The sequence below is a fragment of the Prunus avium genome, chromosome 8, assembly GCF_965620075.1.
Source record: "Prunus avium chromosome 8, drPruAviu1.hap1.1, whole genome shotgun sequence".
NCBI classification, from domain to species: Eukaryota; Viridiplantae; Streptophyta; class Magnoliopsida; order Rosales; family Rosaceae; genus Prunus; species Prunus avium.
This window is the reverse complement of record NC_142291.1, coordinates 26184174-26207167: the sequence shown is the minus strand read 5'-3', so window position 1 is coordinate 26207167 and position 22994 is coordinate 26184174. Positions and strand designations below refer to the sequence as shown.

At 38.4% G+C, this 22994-nt stretch overlaps 3 protein-coding genes and 1 long non-coding RNA gene across 13 annotated transcripts; all 4 read right to left on the bottom strand.

Annotated features, from left to right (window-relative positions):
- Positions 1-8297: 8297 nt before the first annotated feature.
- LOC110745010 (uncharacterized) lies at positions 8298-11328 on the bottom strand. Of its 10 annotated transcripts, none has more exons than XR_015826129.1 (8): positions 11151-11322; positions 11034-11078; positions 10736-10780; positions 10392-10504; positions 10170-10268; positions 8932-9011; positions 8776-8825; positions 8298-8512 (listed from the first exon to the last, which is right to left on the bottom strand). It is a non-coding gene; the product is annotated as an uncharacterized LOC110745010 (long non-coding RNA). The 10 variants fall into 10 exon arrangements; XR_015826127.1 differs by having other exon boundaries at positions 10885-11048; XR_015826128.1 differs by having other exon boundaries at positions 11034-11048.
- A 2671-nt stretch (positions 11329-13999) lies between these two features.
- On the bottom strand, positions 14000-14794 carry LOC148292410 (auxin-induced protein 15A-like). Its single transcript, XM_088245499.1, has one exon. The coding sequence runs from the start codon at positions 14677-14679 to the stop codon at positions 14407-14409; it is 273 nt and encodes a 90-aa protein (XP_088101625.1). The 5' UTR covers positions 14680-14794; the 3' UTR covers positions 14000-14406.
- Positions 14795-15956: 1162 nt separating this feature from the next.
- Positions 15957-16809, bottom strand: LOC110746202 (auxin-induced protein 15A-like). Its single transcript, XM_021946413.2, has one exon. The coding sequence runs from the start codon at positions 16690-16692 to the stop codon at positions 16420-16422; it is 273 nt and encodes a 90-aa protein (XP_021802105.2). The 5' UTR covers positions 16693-16809; the 3' UTR covers positions 15957-16419.
- Positions 16810-19327: 2518 nt separating this feature from the next.
- On the bottom strand, positions 19328-20865 carry LOC110746728 (auxin-induced protein 15A-like). The gene has a single exon (XM_088245500.1). It carries the CDS (start codon positions 19853-19855, stop codon positions 19583-19585), a length of 273 nt encoding a protein of 90 aa, XP_088101626.1. The 5' UTR covers positions 19856-20865; the 3' UTR covers positions 19328-19582.
- Positions 20866-22994: the final 2129 nt, after the last annotated feature.

The window sequence follows — 22994 nt, the reverse complement described above, 5'->3', positions numbered from 1 at the left end:
TGACATCATCACCTTCTTAACCTACCAAATGAAGGCCCCCCTTTGGAAGCGGCAACCACCTGCCGAAGCTCCCAACTACAAAACCTTGAACCATAGACACGTGTTACCTCCACAATAGTTTGCACAAAGTCCAACATCGAAAATTTGTGCAAAACTCTCATTTTCACTTCCCTATAAATAGGGAACAGTACCTGAGTAAAAAGGGTAACTACTTTCTCACATTTACTGTTACTCTGCCAAAATTACCACATATAGCTGACTTAAGCATCGAAGAGCCTTTGGCAGGTACCACACCGGTGTCCGAAGCTTGACGACTGCTTTTTCGCTGTTATCTTTTGTAGGGTATTCCCGTACCAAGGATTCGCAACCTTCCCCCCCTGCTGAAGATCCAGCACTCCTTTACCTAAGTTGACCCTCCCAAAAAGAGCATCAACAATTGCCATCCATTTATACAAATTTAGTATGAGCTTGTCTGCGCAAGTCAATCACAAGTCATGCATATATTTCGTTTCTGCCAATGACAACTAGCATGTAATAAATAAAAAAAGTCAGCAATCACATGCATATTTCTATTTGGTCGGCCCTAAGGAAGCCACAGCTAACCCCTCGGCCTTTCAAGTTTATGAAAATTTATTATATGATACTCGAATTCACCTAGTGTACCGACGTGTTATAATATGAGTGGATGATAACAGTGACGGATCCAAAAAAATTTGGTGTTGCAAAATGTAGTAGTTCAAAATCACTAACTGCGTGCTTGGGACTGTTCCATTTCTTATGTTTATAGAGAACAAAACAATGTTGCTGACCATATGGCACATATGGGTCAAAACTCCAATTTGGGTTATCATGTTGTTGATCTTCCCCCTCCTATTGTAAGCCTCTTGGCAAATGATTCTGTTAGGATGACCACTGTTAGGCTTGTCCCAGTGTAGTTTTCTTTTTGGTTTTTTCTTAGGCTTCGGCCCTCCTTGCAACGGAAAAAAAAATCACTAACAGACTTAAAAAATTTCTAAAATTCATGCCCAAAGCAGACAACAATATTTTCTAAATAACATGAATACTGTGGAATTCCAAAATAGAACTAAAAAGTCCAAAGCTCAATCTACTTCAAAAATGGATAATATATATGTTTTTTTTTCATCACAAATGGTCCTTCAAGTTTACAAAATTATCACGAATCGTCTTTTAGGTTTTTTTGTGACACTAATAGTCCTTTAGGTTATCATCTACCCATCAAAATAGTATTCCTGTTAATTTCTGTCAAAACAAACATTAAAAAAATCACGTGCAGTCACGTGACTGCTTTTTGAATGATAATCTCGTCATTCCACTCAACCCTCAGAACCCTTTCCCTCCATTTCCTCCTCAGTCCCTCCATTTTGGCGCTCTAAACTGCAATATATAACATTTTCCCTCCATTTCCTCCTTGGTCCCTTCTCTCTATTTGGAGTTTCCAGTTGACGAAATTAGGAGTTTTTGGGTATTTGATTGATAAAGCTGATCTGCAAAAGGAATATCTGGGTTCATAAAGTCAAATACGCATTATTCTTCTTACAAAAGTGACAAGATGGATGAGCCAAAGGAGTTCTTTCGAAAAGGTGGGAAACAGCCAAAGTATACAGGTTAAAGTGTAAACTACAGCTTGTCTGCAAATGTGGTTGTATTTTGATTGTGGAATTTTTTTAAACTTCTTATATTTGTCAATGATATCTTTATGCTTTTCATTTTGACTTTATCTTTGGTGTGGACCATGTTTGTTTTATATGGTTTGAGAATTGTTTGCGCTAAAACTAGACAGGTAGTATGTAGGCCAACTTAAAGATGAGGTGGATGTTGAGGGTGATGACCCTTAGTATGTAAGAGCAATCGGTAAATAAATGGACATGCATACAGAAGACAAATGTACGTGGTTCACCCGAATAATGGGCTACGTCCACAGAGAAGTATGTTCTCATTATAATAATGTGTGTATACATTGTACATAGGGTTAGACCCAAGGGGAAGAGGAAGAATACCGAAGGCCGAAGGCTGAGGGCAGATGCCGAAGGCTGAAGGCAGATGCCGAAGGCTGATGGCCGAAGGCAGATGATCTGGCTGATGGCCGATGACTCGTGGGCTTGTAAATGGGCTCATGGGTAAGCCCATGAGGCCCTAGTAGCCTACCCAACCTCTTTCTTCCTCTCCCTCCTTTGAAGGAGAGGGGTCTTCTTTTATAGGGAAGGGAGAGTCCCCTTCTCTTGTGTTTTGTCGATGTGGTACTCCCTTCCCTTTGCTTGGATTAGCTTGGAAATGCTTGGCCAGATATTGTACAAACAAGAATTATTCAAATATGTCGTGTACAACTTTGTTTAATAGTAGTTGAGTTATGTATTATTTATTACTTAATTGTTAGGTCTGTTTTTTACCTAATTTTTTTTTAGGCATGTGATGTTGATATTGTTTGTGCCTAATAAATCTCGGCCGAGAAAGTTGATCGAAGGGGTCTGGCCGAAGAACCAACAACTCGGCCCTAACATCTACCCACGGTCAAGGCATCATTCGCTTCCTCTATTTAAGACAAATGAGCTTATAAATCAATGCCACCTCGGTACAATTGGCCGAAGGACACCTCAGATACACGGCCAAAGTAGTAGAATCAAGTGATATCGCCACGTGGCATCATGGCCCCACGTTTCATTTAAAGAAGTAGCGCTTCTGACCACTGCAGCAAAACCCACTAGCCGCAAAAAAATATTTAATGCACGAGGGAATGAGGGATGTGATTGGAGTCAGGATATGGTAAGAAAATCAGAGTGGTTAGGCGCGAACATTCTTACAGATTGAGAGGTGTTACTAATCATCAGACCAGAGCATTAAATGCGTCCCCACGGCCAAAGCAGAACCCACGATCAGGGCGGCGGCCGGGATTTATGGGGTTCACCACCATGCTTCACGATCCCAAATGCCGATTTGACTACCCACTTGCTCTGATCAGACCCATCACGCGGAGTTTCAGCCTTGATTGTCTCTCCAGAGCTCCTCCTATAAATACCAAGCTCAAACTACATTCAAGGGGTTCAACACCAAATACAAGCCTCCCACGGAGCAGATTACATTTTTCTGTCATTTACTTCTTGTCATTTACATTCCTGTAATGCCATTTCGATACATTTACTTGTTTTCTTAGGAGTAGGGGCAGTTTGTAAAAAAAAATCCATTCATCAATATATCACACGACTCTCGATTTTCAAGGCGCCGGAGCATCATCCTTGTTACTCTTTCGTTCATCCCATATATCATATGATCGTTGCCACCCAGCGACGCGCCGGAGCACCACCTAAAACCACCATCAGCACCACCATCAACGGCCTTGTAGCTCAGGCCGTGAACCTAACGGCCGAGATCAGTTCCTATGTCGGCCACATTCGTCTAATTAAAAGTTAGACTCAAACAGGCGCATCACTCATATATCCAACCGATCACATCACCCTCAAACGCACAGTGAACCGTGCTGGCACGCCCGCCCATCCAATCGCACAAAACCCAAGAAGGACGACCTATGTTGACGCAGAACCACTCGGCCTGGAGCACCAGACCGTGAGATTCGTGAACGCCAACAGATATAAAAAAGATAATTAAGTTAAAAGAAGGCTTTATGAAAAATCCTAGTCTTATTTGAATCGTACTGTACCAACGAGACCAGTGCTACGTAGTATTCATATCATCTCAAGTAACCCCCGTAGTGTATAGATAGTACTTCAATTCATTTGTTGGAAGAAATTAAAATTTAACGGTTAAATACCTTTTTGCTTATTGAATTTTATACGAAATTTCAATTTTTATTACTTAATATATATGTTTTTTTTTCATCACAAATGGTACTTCAAGTTTACAAAATTATCACGAATCGTCCTTTAGGTTTTTTTGTGACACTAATAGTCCTTCAGGTTATCATCTACCCCTCAAAATAGTCATTCCTGTTAATTTCTGTCAAAACAAACGTTAAAAAAATCACGTGCAGTCATGTGACTGCTTTTTGAATGATAATCTCGTCATTCCACTCAACCCTCAGAACCCTTTCCCTCCATTTCCTCCTCAGTCCCTCCATTTTGGCGCTCTAAACTGCAATATATAACATTTTCCCTCCATTTCCTCCTTGGTCCCTTCTCTCTATTTGGAGTTTCCAGTTGACGAAATTAGGAGTTTTTGGGTATTTGATTGATAAAGCTGATCTGCAAAAGGAATATCTGGGATCATAAAGTCAAATACGCATTATTCTTCTTACAAAAGTGACTAGATGGATGAGCCAGAGGAATTCTTTCGAAAAGGTGGGAAACAGCCAAAGTATACAGGTTAAAGTGCAAACTACAGCTTGTCTGCAAATGTGGTTGTATTTTGATTGTGTAATATTTTTAAACTTCTTATATTTGTCAATGATATCTTTATGCTTTTCAGTTTGACTTTATCTTTGGTGTGGACCATGTTTGTTTTATATGGTTTGAGAATTACTCAAATATGTCGTGTACAACTTTGTTTAATTGTAGTTGAGTTATGTATTATTTATTACTTAATTGTTAGGTCTGTTTTTTACCTAATTTTTTTTTAGGCCTGTGATGTTGATATAAAAAAGATAATTAAGTTAAAAGAATGTTGAAGTGAGTCTCCTAATTAATCAAGGAGATTTATGAAGGAAGTTGAGGTTTCACCCCAAAACCAATTGGCAATGAGGGGAGTAGCCCAACTCCTTATAAGCCCTTGCTAGGTTTCTCAACTCTCCAATGTGGGACTCTTTTACCTTTACATTCTCACACGCCCCCGCACGTGTGGCGAATTTTCAAGCCTAACACGTGAACAATGTCAAATTTTCCAGGTTAACGGGCCGAGGGCCCACTCCAACAACACCGATACTGTCCCCACTTTACCACCTGCACAATCCTCAGGTGTGGGGTTTTATCACAAAAGGCCTCGGTGTTAGTTAGAGAGGGATATTTCTATTTAAACTACTTTCTCTTTGGCCCTCTGGCCGATGTGGGACAACAATGAGTTCCAACACTCCCCCGCACGTGAGACCCCATTTTTATGGGTCACACGTGGAGATCCACATCGGCAACCACGTGGAGCCATGTAGGGACTCACCCATCGCACGGGGCCAAACGGGGACCCACCCATCATGTGGCACATTTGGCCTACGTGGAGCCAAACGGGGACTCACCCATCGCGCGGGGCCAAACGGGGACCCACCCATCACGTGGCAAGTACAGGCCCGCAACTTGGCTCTGATACCATGTCAAATTTTCCAGGTTAACGGGCCGAGGGCCCACTCCAACAACACCGATACTGTCCCCACTTTACCACCTGCACAATCCTCAGGTGTGGGGTTTTATCACAAAAGGCCTCGGTGTTAGTTAGAGAGGGGTATTTCTATTTAAACTACTTTCTCTTTGGCCCTCTGGCCGATGTGGGACAACAATGAGTTCCAACAAAGAAGGCTTTATGAAAAATCCTAGTCTTATTTGAATCGTACTGTACCAACGAGACCAGTGCTACGTAGTATTCATATCATCTCAAGTAACCCCGTAGTGTATAGATAGTATTTCAATTCATTTGTTGGAAGAAATTAAAATTTAACGGTTAAATACCTTTTTGCTTATTGAATTTTATACGAAATTTCAATTTTTATTACTTTGAAAAAAAAAAATATTAACCAAATGGGTCACTGTATTATTGAAAGTTTCCAATTGTTGGGTTAAATACCTTTTTAGTAATTGAGTTACACATGAAATTCCAATCACTTCAACATAAACAATATTTGTATGACATTCGCAGTTCAATTTTTGAACAGCTCTATTCAAGCATGTTACACCCTAATACCGCGGTACAGAATACTTTGCGAAATCCTTTTTTTCTATTTTTAAAACTTTGGTTTTTGTGATCTATAAACAACTTAAGACTGAAGTAAATTTGAATGTGGTTCCTAATTGTGAAAAAGTGGTATGAGGGTCAAGCCAAGCATTTTAAACTCATGAATATGATGATCATATTATGATCTTGCCATCCAACTTAAGACTGAAGTAACTTTGAGTGCATATGAGGTGAAAAAGTTATTGTGGCCTTGGCTAATAGCTCACAACCTAATATATAATTTAGGGTTAACTACATATAAAACTACCCAATTTGTGGGGGGCGTTTTAAATTAGTACCCAATCTTGAAAATCTTACATGTAGGTACCTGATACTTAAAAAAACATACAAAATATTATATATAAAAAAATTCGTAACTTTTTAAGTTAATTAAAAATATTTAAATAAAATATCAAAAATAATAATAAAAACATAAGAAATTAAAAAAAGTCACCAAATATTAGGTGCATGAAGTGGCAGGAAAAATAAGAGAGCTAGCACATTAGTCCATGCATACACATAGTCATGTGTACTCTGTAGCATAAATTCTTATCGAAGAGAGCATTTAACAGGTTAACTAAGGAGAAGGAAAGAATTGATTTCTTTTTTATATGTTTGCTGACTTTTTTTATATGTTTGAATCAAAATCTACGTGAAATAAACTGCAGAGAACTTTTACATGGAACAACTACTGATCAGTTCTAGGATTCAAATTTTGATATCCAACTTAAAATGCATAAAGGAAAAGGCATTTGAAATTCAACGGTCTTAATTATATGATTAATCATACCTTAATCACTATCTTGTATAAGCTGCTGGGCTGGGTTTGGAGAAGTCACAGCTTGGTTGCACGACATTGCTGCTTTCTTCCAAAAATTGCTAGTTCCACCATCAGGCCCAGTCAAATCCTATTCTGAGACCACGTATCACTTGTATTGCAATACAAGTAAGATTTCCATTTTAGTAGTGATGGAGGGGATTCGCTCTGTGAAAAAGTGGTCTTTTGGACCATATACTACTGTTGCAGCAATGAAACTCAGCCTTAGAATAGAAATGCTGGTCATTATGGTGGAATTAGCATTTTTGGTACGGAAGCAGTGCAAGCCAAATCAAAATGTACCCTTAATTCGCTAAATCATTAACAATCCCGACCTCGAGATTTCAATATGACAGTGAATGCACAAAAGGAATTAGAAAATGGACGATTCGACTCATGAACTACTTGGGCGGTTGACCCAAAAAGGGTTGCCAAATAAAATTACATAGGAAATTAAACTTGCAAGCGATGGGTTTTGGAACCTGAGCATGTGTGCATATATAGATTGAAGGAAATGCAGAAAACTCATAAAAATTATGACCAAAGCTGTGAACTTACTAGGTAGCTCATGTAAGTCATCCCTGGAGCTCTTCCACATGAAATTGATGATCAACCTGTGGACAGATAATTTATTCCCTACCTCCTTGATAGACGTACACGTGCGAAATTATCTTTCCACAGGTTGATCATCAATTTCATGTACACGTGCAAAATTGTGCGAAATTTATTCCTTGATGATCAACTCTAGTTTTTTTCTTTCTATTTTCGAACTCTTGAACTCTCCTCTCTTGATCTCCACCCTCCCTTACCCACTTAGGTTAACCCCGTGTTACGGTAAAGAAATTAATGGGAGGTGTGGTTAATTTCTAACTTCTGCATACAGCGTGGGGAGCCTAGGTGAAAATGGAATTTATGCCACAGTTGAAGACGTACACGTGCGAAATTGTAGTTTCAATGGTACCAAAAATGGGTGCTAGAATTAAGACATAGGAGGTAACAACTAGATACGTTAAAACTTTTTGTTGTTGTTTTTCTTTTAATTTTATTTGGTGAAATAGTAACATTGATGTTGACACTAGCTATCTTAACCAAAATAGAGTTACCTCTCATGAATCTTGAATCTTGAGTCCAAAATTTATGTGTTCCAATAGCCATCACTACAAGAAAAACAGGTATTAGTGGCCACCCACTTGGTCACAGAAACTACCCTTTTTGGTCACTGAATGCAATCAGTGTCCAAATATTGGTGGTCACTAGGTGGTCACTAGAAGCTCGTCACAAATTCTACTTAGTGGCCAATATCAACTATTGGTCACTACAACACAAAGAATTAGTGACTATCCCTATCAGGTCACTAATAAAAACACTATTAGGGACCACAAATTTGGTCACTAAAGGGCTTACAATTTGGTCACCAAAACATGCAATTTGGTCACTGAAATTGAGTCACGTGCCCACATTAGTGACCTGCTTGCTTGGTCACTAATGTATTTCAAAAAATTGGTAACTAATTAGGTTTACCTCTCCATGTTCTTTATTTAGTGTATTACAATATGAAATCACAATTAATTTCTTTTAAACAGTGCTGTAGATAAAATTTATAGCATCAAATAATTCATTGCATTCAAACGCAATCCATATATATAACATTCTTCCAACAAATTCACAAGATGTCTCAAAAACAAAATGCTACATATTTAAGTTCAACCTAAATGTCGAGTGATTCCCAAAAACAAATAACATAAGATTCATCACTAGTAGATTGTCTTCTGTCCTTTCTCATCTGATATACTAGAAATTTAACCATCAGACCTGCATCAAACAAAGAATAATTATTTACAAAAAGATATTTCAAATGAAAAACAAGATTTTTAGACTATCAACAAAGAAAACAAAAAAAATAAAGGAAAAAACAAAACAGCAAAGTGAAAGACAAACTAATAATAATGGATCATCATCTTAACAAATAGAAAGAGAGGACTATTAAACAAAAAGAAAAATTCATGGTGAGACAGAGAGAGAGTGATAGAACAGCTGAAAGTTAATATTGAAGATAAAGTCAAGAAAAAAAAAACCTGGAAACTTCAACCATGCTGATATACTAGAAGAAACCTATCCACCAGACCTGCACCAAACAAAGAATAATTATTTACAACAATATTTACACTAAACTCTTCTCTATTGTCTACCAGACACATATTTCAGCTAAACATGCATATCAAATCACTAACCTGCACTACAAGTGTGTATCTTGGATCAGCTAACAGACTCCGTGTATGGATGGCCAATGGTGAAAACGAAAATATAGGACCTGCATACCATCAAGAGAATAAATATAGGATCAGCTAATAGAATGATCAGTTAATACTGATTCTTTCATAAGAGAATAAAAAATAAAGAAAAAAAAATTATATACAATCGTTATATTAAACTGATATAGAAATAATGACTGAAATCACCCATGTGCAGATGCAGAGCAAATGAAATTTTGATTAAAGAATTGTACAAAAATTGAAAATTTCATGAAACTCAACTTAAATCAGAGCTGTACATCAAATCAAAGATAATTAAGACTTCAGTTAAGCATAAAAATAAACTGATGAACAAAGAGCAAACAATACTTGTTCTCCCATCATGGAACCAGACATATGGACCCTATTGCCCAGCATAAGGTGTTTAAGTGTTCAAATGCTCAAGGTGTGACAAATATTGTCTCCCTCATGATCCACAAGATCAAAATGACACCAATAACAAAAAATAAGTATGAAAACATTCAAGAAAGAAAATAACAAATAATCCAATACGTTTTCTACTATTAAGAAAGAAGCATATCATAGAAAGTGAGTTTCTGGTAAGATTAAAATAAATTTAAAAAGCTTCTGTAGATAGTATTTTCAAAAGTCTTCTGACCTTAATTTCTAACAAGAAAGTTTCCCAATACCATATCTAACCTCATACACAGAAAATCCACTTTTTTAAACAAAACTAAATCAGCATTACATGGCTAATGTGATTGTCCACATGAATGAGCAAGAGTGACATGGACACAATGCTTAGAAACTTACTGTCTCAAAATTTGTTGGGAAAAGATTTGAATGTTATTGATAGGAAAATGGTAAAGGTTCCAATGGTTACTGAAAATCTCCCCAAAATTTCAAAAAAATATTAAGACAGCTACCTAAAGTCTCTTTCAATAGGGAAGGTTTGCAAGTTCTGAGATGATAAATTGGTCTTTTCCTAGACAAAACCTTCTCGTTGATGGAAACCTAGAAAAGACTTACCTATCTACTACCAATTTCAAACCATACATCTTTATTCAACTACAAAGAGATTAAAAGATAAGTTACGGTCAATATAGACTAAAGAAAAACAGGGGGATTCAAGTAAAATTTGAGGATGCATTCATACAAAGTAGAAAACAGAAAACTCAAACCAACAAAAATTTCAAAGATAAAAGTATCTAAATTACCTGCAGCCCCATCATATTTGCAGCTGCTGCAGGATTATCCAAATTATGATGCAACTCAAACAGTTCCAAAACCAAGGAATTCTAATATTCCAAGCAAACCTGCTCGAACAAACAACCAATTCCAAGTCAAATTATCACTTCATTATTCAAATGGGAAGAGAGAGAGAGAGCCAAATAGGGCCTTCGGGTGGGTCCTAGAGAGCACATCATAATTAATTATACCTTAAAAACTCCAGTGTCATCCACATATGAGATTTTTATTAGATATTCAAGACCCATCAGCAATGTGGCTATATTATGTTGTGTGGTTTCAATTCAAGCACACGAATATGTGACTGCAAAAAGAAAAGGAGACAATTAATAACATCCTCATTGGAGGCTTAAAGATTAATCATAATCGCAAACTCTTTTATGGATGAGTAAATAATAATTATAGACAACACAATAGATAAAGCTTAAAAATCCTGACACAACATAAACCAAACAGCAGAACTATCATATCCAAATACGGCTGGTGAAGGCAAGGCAATATATCAACATATTCATATGAAAGAGAACAAACTTGCCTTGTAAAATGAAGTGAGAAACAATGCCAAGTTCTGAATGAAGGCCTGAAGAAACAGCATCATATGAACCAGTTAAATACACACAACAGGAAAGCCTAAAAAGTCGTGAGAGCGAGTAAGAAAAAGCATCGAAGATGCATCCGATCAACCAGAAAGTCGACGCCGGAGTAGTGGGTCAAACCAATCGAAATCCAATTCCATCATTCTCTCAATTTTGGAAACCCTAATCCGCCCTTCCATTGCTTAGCTTTTGAAACCCCAAATCCAGTCATCGAGTGAGAGAACAAAATGAAAACACCTTAGAGGTCTTGAGCTGAATCAAGGTCAAAAACACATTCGAACCCTAAATCAACATCAAAGTTGAACTCAAAATCGAAATCAAAATCAAAATCAAGTACAAGTTCAAAGAGCGCACCAGCTGAGAAGTTTCCAGATTAAAGAGAGAGAGAGAGAGAGAGAGAGAGCAACACGCACAATTTGAACTCTGAATTCGCTGAAAAGGTCACTCGCACGTTCGCTCTGAAGGATAAGGGCACAATCTGAGAGAGACTTGCTCACTCTGAAGGATAAGTGCACGCTCTGACTCGATGAACTCATTTTGAAAAGAAATTTTAAAAGAAATAATTGGTCACTGATGTATTAAAAGACACGTGTAAGGCTACTGTGCCATGTCAACTTATGTGTTTAGGTCACTAAATATAAAATCTAACCTATTTTTATTGACTAAAATTTAGAGTAGTCACTATTTGTCAAAAGAATTGGTCATTAAAAGTTAAAAATAGTTTTAGGGACCATTTAACATTGTTAGTCACTAAATGCACACTATCTGTGACCATTATCCATTTTGTCACTGAGAAATTGGTCACTACTGACCTTTTTTCTTGTAGTGCATCTAAGGCTTATGACCTCAATAAATACAAATTAAAAGCAGATAATTCATTTTTGTTAAAATTACCTCTCATTTTGTATTTTTCATGGCGGTTCTGGGTATGCTAGAAAGATATCATTTGAGCAAATTAAATTGATAGCAGCCAACATTACTGTAATGGCAAACATGACTGTAAAAAATCGGTGAATTTTCAAAATTTATAATTAATAATAACAAAGATTTACACAATGAAATAGAGCTACTTTGATTTAATTTCTAATTATTACTATTTTGTTTCAAAATGTCATACGTGACATACCGTGGCTTTCAAGAAACTTCTGGAAATGAGCAAGCCATTGTATTTGATTGCTCTGAGAATCCAAGCTGCCTCAACATTGTTATGGACCAAGTCAACATCACTTCAGCAATTATTGGAATGCAAATTTTTGCATCTTGCAAATATGTAAATGGGACTTCCAATGCATGCAACATTCCTAGCGTCCCTTGTCTACAAAACAACACTGTAAGTGTATGGATTTTGTATTGTGCTTTTGGCTTCCCTTGACAATTTAGTAATAGGACAATCATTGTATTTTCTCAAGCTCTAGTCTAGATTAAGAATTATATCTCTAGGTATGCTTAATTGGCTACATTATGATGGACAACAATGGATTTGACAAAAGGTAAATTTTGCATTGCATTTTCTAACTTCTGAAGATTATGACTAGTCATCCTTCCTTCGTATGACTAGTCAACCTCTGCCTTAGTAGGAATTCCAGCTCACTGTTCCAGCTGGATCCTACCCATATGTTTTTGTCTTATTCTGCAAAATTCTTAGCTGCCATTGTACGATTCTAACCTAGGAATTTTGGTGTAAAAGCAAACCAATTCCTCATTTGGCAGCCGTCACTTTTGTAGGCAAGTTTTGGAAAGTTTCCTTGGAAACTATCGCTTCTTCCTCAAGAGCCACCTTCATATTTTTCATCTTTGAGTTTTCCAAATTGTTTCTTTTTGAAAACTGCATTTGAAAAATGAAAATCTGCATCTAGCTAATTAAAACACTCTCTCATTTATATCTAGGTCATATTCAAGAATGATTTCTTCAAGAGTGTGGTTTCTTGAAGAAATTGGTCATTCTCCTTTGAATCCAAATTTTGGTTTCAGTCTGAGTTAGAGCTTGCAAGCTAGTGCCATGGGATGAAAGAGCTGGAGAAGGAGCTGCCATTGCTGTGAAGAACTGAGCTTGAAGCTTTGCTAAGTTGGAGAAGAAGATTGCACAAAGGAGGTATAGCTCATCTTTCTAAATAGATCTAGGTTTTTCTTGAGCTTGCTTGTGTTCCTTTGTAAGAATCTTTTTCTACTTAGTGGATTGCCTGGTCGGTTGATGACCCTCAGTTTTTCCCAATGGTGGGTTTCTGGGTGAACAAATTTCTGATTTGCATATTTGAATTTTCTGGGTTTGTGTTCTTGAGAGTTGACTAGTCATCACATGTATTTCTGGGTTTGTGTTCTTGACAGTTGACTAGTCATCACATGTATTTCTGGGTTCGTGTTCTTGCAGTTGACTAGTCATCTTTTTCTGCTGTTTGATGCTTACTTGATTATGATGCTTTCACACACTTTCACCATAGTTGTTGCTAGCACAGGAGATGCCTAGATTGACGGGTCCTTCTGAGTGCCTAGGTTGTCACTAGTAATTCTCTAGGCTTGCAGGTACATATTGATATGCTCTGTGTATGTTCTTGGTTATGATTATTCATGTCTGACAATTGACTAGTCATAAGAATATTGATCAAGGTCTAAAGTGTGTGAAGTTTGTTGTGTTTTTGTTTGAATAGTGTCATTTAATTTACCACTCGTCACCTAAGTGCCAATTTCAAACACACATATGCATAAATAGTCCATCCACATTCTTACCAGAAAAGTATTTATTCGTAGTTTTATACGTCTTTTAATCAAGCTTTGTACGTTATTTCAACGAGCCATGAGCATTGTAATTGGCTTTTGTGATATTTCTGACATAAAAAGAGAAATTTATCTTTCGACCAAAAAAAAAAAGGAAAAAAGGAGAAATTTATCAGTACTATAGTTTAGAAACTTTATTTGGAATTCGAATTTCCTTCAATTCTTAATTTTGATGTTGGGTTTAATCAGAAGTTTTGATTTCTCTATGGGTGTATTTAGTAATCTGATTGGTTTGAATTGGGTTAGAGTGACTTATAGAAAATGTTTTTCGGAAATTGGTTTGATTGGGCAGTAATTTTCATTACTAAGTGACTTCAACTCCTAAGTCACTTGTGTGTAAATCAGCTGCCCCTGGTGATTACTTACATTACTTGGTTGCTAGAGGATCATAACAAATTGAAAGATGAACAATAGAACTGTAAGAATTTCAGTTAAACGAAATAAATCCTTTCGATTTGCCTTGCAGAGCAACTAAGTACATGGGGTTGTCTAGTCATGTCATCTTTCAAATTCAAAATAAATCACTATCATTGTGGACAAATTTAATTACGCCAGTGATGATTTATCCTCTAGGCTGGCCATTTTGATCCTCAGCTCTCGCAAGCGGTTTGATGTTTAGCCAACGAATTGTGAAAGGTCTTTGTCATCGTTGGATGCAATATGTGGACGATCAGTCCAAGCCCCTCCTTCAGTTCAGCCTGAGTTAATAGCAATACCTAGAAGATGCCTTGGTTGAAAACTTGGATCCAAAGGTTTTTTCGATCTGGCCAAGTAACGCCAATACAGCTGCAGCCATTGGTGTCAAGAATGTTGTCCATAAATGAGAGTTAGCCTCTGCTCACACACCAAAGCGAGAGGTGAGACCAAGGAAGGCTTCTTCACTGCAGGGGATTGTAATACCACCCATTGGATGATCGTATCCAAACTCTTCTTCCGCTTGACTTAACAAATCTTGGAAAGAGGACTGGTTCAAGTATGATAGTGGAATCACAAACCGCTTCTTCTGACTCTCCCCAACATAGACTGCAAAATAGCCTTTAGGGACATCTAAGGACTTTGACGGTACTTGGGTTTTCTTAGCATGTATGGTACCAGGCAACCGGAAACCCATAGTTTCAAGATTTCTATGTTCTCATTGAGAACACAAAGAAGGAATATTTCGAATGAATTGAAAAACTGAAAAGGCTTTGATAAGATATGTTTGGGAATAGAAGAGTTGTGTTGCTTTGTTCCGGAATCTGATCATATGTATATATAGATGAAGTGGTAGGGTGAAGACTATCTGTGATATAAAATGATTGGTGAAGAATCACTGGAATGGACCCAATTGAGAGACATTAGCTCATGGAATTTCACATGGACTTGTCTTCCAACTAATCAAGAAAAACTCACGAGTCAATGTCCATTCTAAACAAACATCATGTCCCACACGAGAAATTAAACACTCATATAAATTACGTTCGATCCAATTAAGTACATCAACTTGCTAGACAAACACTCGCGCAGAGGATTCTGTGCTGGATGCGCATGTCTTGCATTCTGCATTTTTTATATCTGTAGAATATGGTAGCTAGCTAAACAGTGATTTAGCCTCTGCTTTTCCATGCATGCATTTGCGGCCTCTATCCATAAGTAGCTCGGATCACCATCGTGGTTTGGGAGACATACTCATTTGAAGGGTCACTTACTTCTAGTCTTCCAAATCATCATGTAGAATTTGGTAGTGATGGACCTGCTTTAGCTAAAAACAAAAGCTAAATTTACTTCAATAAACCAATCTGGAAATCAGATCCAAGTTTGCCTAGTTGTGAATATGAAAAGTCTCTAATTTAACTCAGCTGCATCAGCATGCTAACACCTCTTAATAAAGGGAGAAGCAAGCCTTGCCTAATTTACCGAATTACCAAACTTCAGACAACAAAGCTACTGAGGAATCACACATTTATTGCTATTTTATTTTGTTTCACTAAACTCTGCTACTTGCCCCTTAGCTCTAGCTGAAGAAGTGGTATTGGGATAAGGTGTGAAACTGGTAGCTGGATATCGTAGGTTCAATTTTTATCGTTTGTATTAAATAAAAAGGCTGCTACTTCACCCTGTCAACACATAATAAGGTATGGCAGAGGGACCGATATTCACAAACTACTTTGTCAAAGACAAACGATCACAAGATGACTAATCCCATTGTTAGTTGGTCTAATTAACTTGATTTAGTGGATGCCAAAATTTTAATATTTGACTTTTATGAGAGTGGAACGTTAACATGTTCTAACCATTGATTAGTGCTTTTTATTGAGAATTTGAAGCTTGGAGACTTAATCTGCTACCTATGGTGATTATTTACATTACTTGGTTGCCAGAAGAAAGTAATAAAATGAAAAGTATGAATGAAAGAAAGAACTGTAAGCACTTCACATTAATGTCAAGTATTTTGATCTCAATTTTCCTTGCAGGACAATTAGATACACGGGGTTGACATTAAAGAATCTTGCCATCTTTAAAGTAGAGCAATATGATTCTTGAAAATCAGTGTCGCTGAATTTACGTCCGCTGGGCTGGCATTTTTTTTTTCCTCAGCTCACAAGTAGTTTGAAGTTCTAACCCGTGAATTACTGAAGGCCTCTTTTCCTTGGATGGAAGAGGACCCCTTCCAATGAAGGATATCATCATATCATTCAGTTGATTCTCAATCCAAGACCTTCCTTGAGTTCAGCCAGTTTTAGCGTCTCCTGAAGGATGAGTTGGCAAGCGAATTTCGACCCAAAATTTATCTGTGAGAGAATTAATTGGCCCTTGTACAGCTGCAGCCAAAGGCGTCAGCATTGTGTCTATGCAGAATTTGAGCCTGGGCTCACACACCAAAGCTTGAGGTGAGATCAAGGAAAGTGTTTTCACTGCAGGGGATTGTGATAGCACCCATTGGATGATCATATCCGAATTCATCTTCAGCTCGAGTTAACAAATCTTGAAATGACGGTTGGTTCAAGTATGAAACTGGAATCACAAACCGCTTCTTTTCACCCTCCCCAACATAGATTGCAAAGTAGCCTTTAGGAACATCCAAGGACTTTGAAGGTACTTTGTTTTTCTTAGCATGTACAATGCCAGGCAACCGGAAGCCCATTGTTTTGAAGTTTCTAAATAACAAGACCAAAAAGGAAGATTTCAAATGAAGTGAGAAAGCTCTTATAGGATATTCTTAGGAATAGAAACACTTCTGTTGCTTTGCTCTTGAATCTGAGCATATGTGTGTTTATATAGATGAAATGGTATGGGGAAGACCATCTGTTACATAAAATGATTGGTGAAGAATCACCACGATGGACCCCGGTGAGAGACATTAGCTCATGGAATATCACATGGACTTGTCTTCCAACTCGTAAAGAAATAATCATGAGGCAATACTCAACAAACATCATGTCCCACCTCACTTGAATAGACCAGTCCTATGACGCTGGAAAATATCACCCCCACATAGAAGCTGTCAGCTTGTGTGATAATTGTTGATGCTTCACAATCTATATCTGCAGGGATTTGGAGCCATGACTTTAAAGGTTATGATAGCTAAACTGGGAGCAAGTTAACCACCCTCCATGTGATGTTGTTCTATGAAAGATCCAATTGCGACGAGCGATCCTTGGTTACAAATTACGTACCATTTTCTTTAATCAATCTATAAATGGTACTGATAATTATAGCTATGAGATAGTAGATCTGCAATTTAATTAGTATTGGGGTCCACTTGGTCTCAACCATGTCTGTGATCTAATAGAGACTTATCTTCTAAGTAGGATTTATTTTATATAAGTTTTAGTCACTTCTGTTGGTCTCTCTAGCTTTTAAAAGAGAGGTAGGACATGATGTTTTCTCATTGATATGGACAATGACTCATGAGCTTTTCTTGGTTAACTGGAAGAAAAATCTATGTGCTGTTCCATGATCTAAAGTTTCTCAATTGGGTCCATCCTTGTTTCTCATCACCAATCATTTTGTTCTATTCTTCATCTATATATATACGCATAGACCAGATTTTTTTCAGCATAACTTCATTTGATATATTTTCACATTGATATAAAACAGGGATTGCTTTGATATTTCTCAACAAAACATACAAGAATTGAAAAAAAATTGCAAAACAGAGAGCTTTTATTAGCTTGGTAAATGTGAAGACTTGTTTTGCTTTGCATATGGTTTTGTTGAGAAATATCAAGACCTTGGGTTTTTGGTTGCCTGGTGTTATTGTAGATGTGAAGAATAGTCCTTTCCAGACTGTATCAAATGCAAACCAAGTACCTTCAAAAGGCCTCCAGAAAGGCTATTTTGCAGTCTAATTAAGTTGGCAAGAGCCAAATGAAACGGTTTGTGATTCCTGTTTCAGAATTGAACCACCCTTCATTCCAAGATTTTTTAAGTCGAACTGAAGAAGAATTTGGATACGATCATCCAATCGTGGCATCAAAATCTCCTGCAGCGAAGGCACCTTTACCGTCTCATATATATGTATATGTTTATGTAAGCTTGTATATTAAGTATATATAAGCTACATAATTGGAGAGTTTTCTACACATTAGATAGAGCATATTGTTTTTTTAAGTTGGCTCACCTCTTGCAATAGAGGATTTGCTTTCAACAAGACTATCTTCACTTCCTAAAATCATATATATATTTGAGACCTTCTGACTGTTGAGAGTGTTTGTCCCACATTGAAATGTTAAGGGACCTAGCCTGGGTTTATAAGGAGTTGGGCTACTCCCCCCATTGCCAATTGGTTTTGGGGTGGAACCTCAACTTCACTGACTGGGGTAGTGTACCTATACATTACACTAGCATAATTAAACGGTTTGATGCATGTATTTAGAGAGGATGCTGTGCTATGTGTGTGCATGTTCTGCATTAAATACCATAGGCTATAGCTAGATGGTTATATAGCTTCTGTTTCTCCATGCAGGAATCTGTGGTCATCAGCAGCTCGAATCATTGTCAGGAATTTGGCCGTCGTGGACGTGGGTAGCTAAAAACGAAATCAAGCTTACTACAATTGAACCACTATGGCATTCTGGATTTGCCTAGTTGTGGACGGAAAAGTCTCCAATTTTATTAAGCTGCTTTAGCATACTAACCTCTTAATACAGAGAGAAGTTTGTGACCATATGTATCTCTTATCCATTTCTTTCTTTCTTCTAATGAAATTTCCTCGATCCTGTGGTCGAGGTTGGTTAGCAATATATATATATATGTATCTTGGCAAGACCAAATCAAATTAAATTCTGCAGACCTGATTAGTCTCTGCAAATGAAGCCTGGCCTAATTTAGTTTACTGAAACTCCAGAAAATGGCATTAAGTTCAGGATTTGATTGTTTTAATAGACAAATAAAAACAGAGATTCTGCTCCAGTACTAAATGAAATATCCCAATACATACATATGTAACACAGGTTGAGCAGTATTTGCAAAGTACATGGTCAAATAGAAATGATCAGACAGTGAATAATCCAATTTATGGATGGTTTGAACTTGATTTATTTATGACAAATTGATATTTTCATGGGAAATTAAGCATGGATTAGTGCTATATTACTGGTTATTAGAGACTTGGTCGGTCACATATATTCCATTATTTACTTGTGTGCAAATCTGCCTATGGCATTACTTCGATTACTTAGTAAGCTAATGATAATAAAATCAAGAATGAATGAGAGAACCGTAAGCAATTCTGTTAAGAGGAAAATTTTATAATCTCAAGTTTCCTTGCAGGACAACAGAGTACATAGGGTGGACAATAAATGTCTTCAAAAAATGTGTCAGGGAATTTAAGTCCGCTAGGCTGGCAATTTTCTCCTCAGCTCACAAGCATTTGAAGTTGTAATCGGTGATTGCTAAAGGCCGCTCCCATCTAAGGATATCATCATGTCCTTCACTGGAAGATAGACCTATTCAAGTTAGCTGGGTAGACAAGTGCTCCTTTGTAACCTCCAGTGTCAAAATTGTGTACGTATATGGAGGCTCGCTTCTGCTCATACACTGAAGCCGGAGGTGAGATCAAGGAAGGCATCTTCACTGCATGGGATTTTAATACCGCCCATTGGATGATCATACCCAAATTCTTCTTCTGCTAGACTTAACAAATCTTGGAAAGAGGACTGGTTCAAGTATGATACTGGGATCACAAACCGCTTCTTCTTGCTCTCCCCAACATAGACTGCAAAATAGCCTTTAGGGACATCTAAGGACTTTGAAGGTGCTTGGTTTTTCTTAGCATGTACAATACCAGGCAACCGGAAACCCATGATTTTGAAATTTCTTGATATAAATTAAATACCAACAAAGAAGGTTTCAAACAGAGAAAGCTTTGATATTCTTGGTAATGAGATGGCTGGTGTTGCTGTGCTAATGAAGCTGATTATATATGTGTATATATAGATGAAGTGGTATGGTGAAGACCAGCTGTTACGTAAAATGATTGGTGATGAAGATGGTGTTGTGAAAATGGACAAACACTTTCACTCACTCCCCTAATGATCTTGTTGTTGATGGACTTTGTGACACACACAAAGGATGGATGAATCACACACACACACTTTAGAAACTAACCAAGCACAAAATGACACAAGTATTTTAGAGGTTCAGCAATTGCCTACATCCTCTTGGTGATCCCCTTGAGAAATTCACTAATGAAAGAATAAGTTACAACTTTGGTTTACAAAGAAACCCCCTTAGAACTCTATTCTCTCCCAAGCTCTCTTTTCTCTCTCACCCCTTGCTCAACACTTGATACACTTGTGAACACTCTCACAACTCTTGGTGTTTCCCCCCTTTGGTGTCTAGACTACTCAAGACTCAACTCAGCTCTCTCTTGAACTGATTGCCCTCTCTCTCTTCCTCCCTTGGTGAGATAACCTCCCTTTGAACACAATAGCTCCCAGCTACTTGACAACTTTGAGATTAACCACACAATTGCTGTCTTGCTTCCTCTTCCCTTTAATACACAAGCCTTTGGACTTCAGAAGAGACTCCTTCTTTCCTCCCACGTTCTGCCCTTGGTTACCTAACATGGACCACAACTTGGGCAGACCAGAGGCTAGGCATTGATAGCTGCAACTTCAGCCACCCTATCTAGAGCTATAGGGTAGGTACTCTTTGAAACAAGTCAACTATCCTCATTCAATGGTGCTCCAGCTTTTCCAGCACCTTGCTAGACCTCCTAGAACCCATAACACACCTTAGAGGCCCGAGGGATTAGGTAGGGAACCAATACATGTGAAGGCCTCTTGAAAAACGCGTGGAAGAAAACAGTACAGTAGCCTGGCGACCGGTCGCCCGTTACTGGCGACCGGTCGCTTTGCAGGCGACCGGTCGCTTGCACCTTGCGACTGGTCGCTTTTCGCGACTTCCAGCTTCTCCTCCAGACTTCGAATCTGCTTCAAACGACCGGTCGCAAATACCCAGCGACCGGTCGCTTCCTCCTTCACTTGCATACTTAATGTGAGCCATTTTTCCAACAATCTCCACCTTGGCGAACCATTAATCACCCCATGGACCATTGTTGAACTCTAGAACCTCTTCAACCTCTTAGAAATCGTTCTAGTAATTTCCAAGAACTCCACCATGGCAATCAACCTCTTTGCCTCAATGCACCTTTGGTGGAAGGTGCTCCACCCAAGCCTAGACTTGAGTAACTTGGACCTCTTGTGCAGAAAAGAGTTCCCCCTTGCCAAATTCGTTGCTCCTTGCCTTCTTAGAACCTTGAATCATGGACTTCCCTTGATATGCAAAACACATACCAAACGTTTTGTTCACTAAATCCCCACTTAGCACTCCTTGCTCTTGGATTTAAGAACACCTTTCTTTTCATCGATGCACCTTTCCAACTTTCCCGCTTCATGCTCCCTATAGCACTCCGAAACGTGGCTGGAATTTCTTGGTCCATCCATCCAAAACCTAGGGACGGTTTGATGGATTCCTTGGGCCCGGACCTTGCACTTGATGATGGCTCCACCTCAAGTAGAACCCCTTTGAGAGTTTGTTGTTGTTGCCCTCCTTCTTCAGCCCTTGTGTCAAGCTCCACCTCAAATGGAGTCTCCCATGACCACCTTGGCAAGAAGTTTCCCTTCAACAACATTCTCCTCCTCATCCCTTGTCTTGACTTCACTTTCTGTACCTTTGAAATCAAGCACCCTTGATGATGAACTTGCATACAAGAAGAACTTGCTATGACTTCCTTTCCTCATATGTATCAAACATCAACTTATTTGCACACACATGATATGAGCACCCGGAATCACAAAATCCAACTTGAAGTAGAACTTGAACCCTTACCCGAAGAGCTAGCCATGACTTCCCCGTTACTCTCCTCCGTAACCGTCAAGAGTTCATCACAAATGTCATCATCACATACATTTGCTGAACTTCCAGCTTTCTTCATCTTCTCCTTCCATACCGGACAATTTTGCTTCCAATGATCCATAGACCCACACTCGAAGCACCCTTCTTTGTCCTTGGACTTAGCATTCCTCCCTTTGCTTCTCTTGCCTTCACGCTTGCTTGAACGATTCCCTGCGAATAGACCCGTTTCTTGAGAGTTTTCCTCCGAACGTTGGGACATCCGGTGATGCGTCATCACATCTTGCACCACCTCCTCAAACTTCAAAGTACTCTTCCCAAACATAAGCGTTGTTCGGAAATGTTTATAAGACGGAGGCAAGGATGTTAGAAACATGAGTGCCTTATCCTCCGTATCATACAACACTTCCATCCTTTGCAAATCAGCAACACATCTATTGAAGCTGCTCAAATGCTCCATTAGATTACCTTCCTCCTCCATCCGAAGATTTAGGAGTTCTTCCTTGAGGAAGAGCTTGTTGGACAGCGACTTTCCTGCAAACATCTCTTCGAGCTTCTCCCATGTTTGCTTCGCTGTGTCTTGCATCACATTGATGAGCACCTCATCGGTGATGTAGTTCTCGATGGCTCCTCTAGCCAACTCATCTAGCACACCCCACTCCGCATCTGTCATGGTTGTTGGCTTCTTCTCCTTGCCTCCCAAAACAATGCTGAGATTTTGTTGTGTAAGGGCTAACTTCATCCTCCTTTGCCATAGAGTGAAGTTCTCCTTCCCTGTGAAAGGCTTCAACTCCACCTTCATGGTGACAGATTGTGGTTGCCTCTGCTGCAAAGAGCTACCTCCTTCTTCACCTTCCTTGTCACTTGCCATCTTCAGCACACTAGAACTTGCGGCTCAAACTCAGCTCTGATACCACTTGTTGTGAAAATGGACAAACACTTTCACTCACTCCCCTAATGATCTTGTTGTTGATGGACTTTGTGACACACACAAAGGATGGATGAATCACACACACACACTTTAGAAACCAACCAAGCACAAAATGACACAAGTATTTTAGAGGTTCAGCAATTGCCTACATCCTC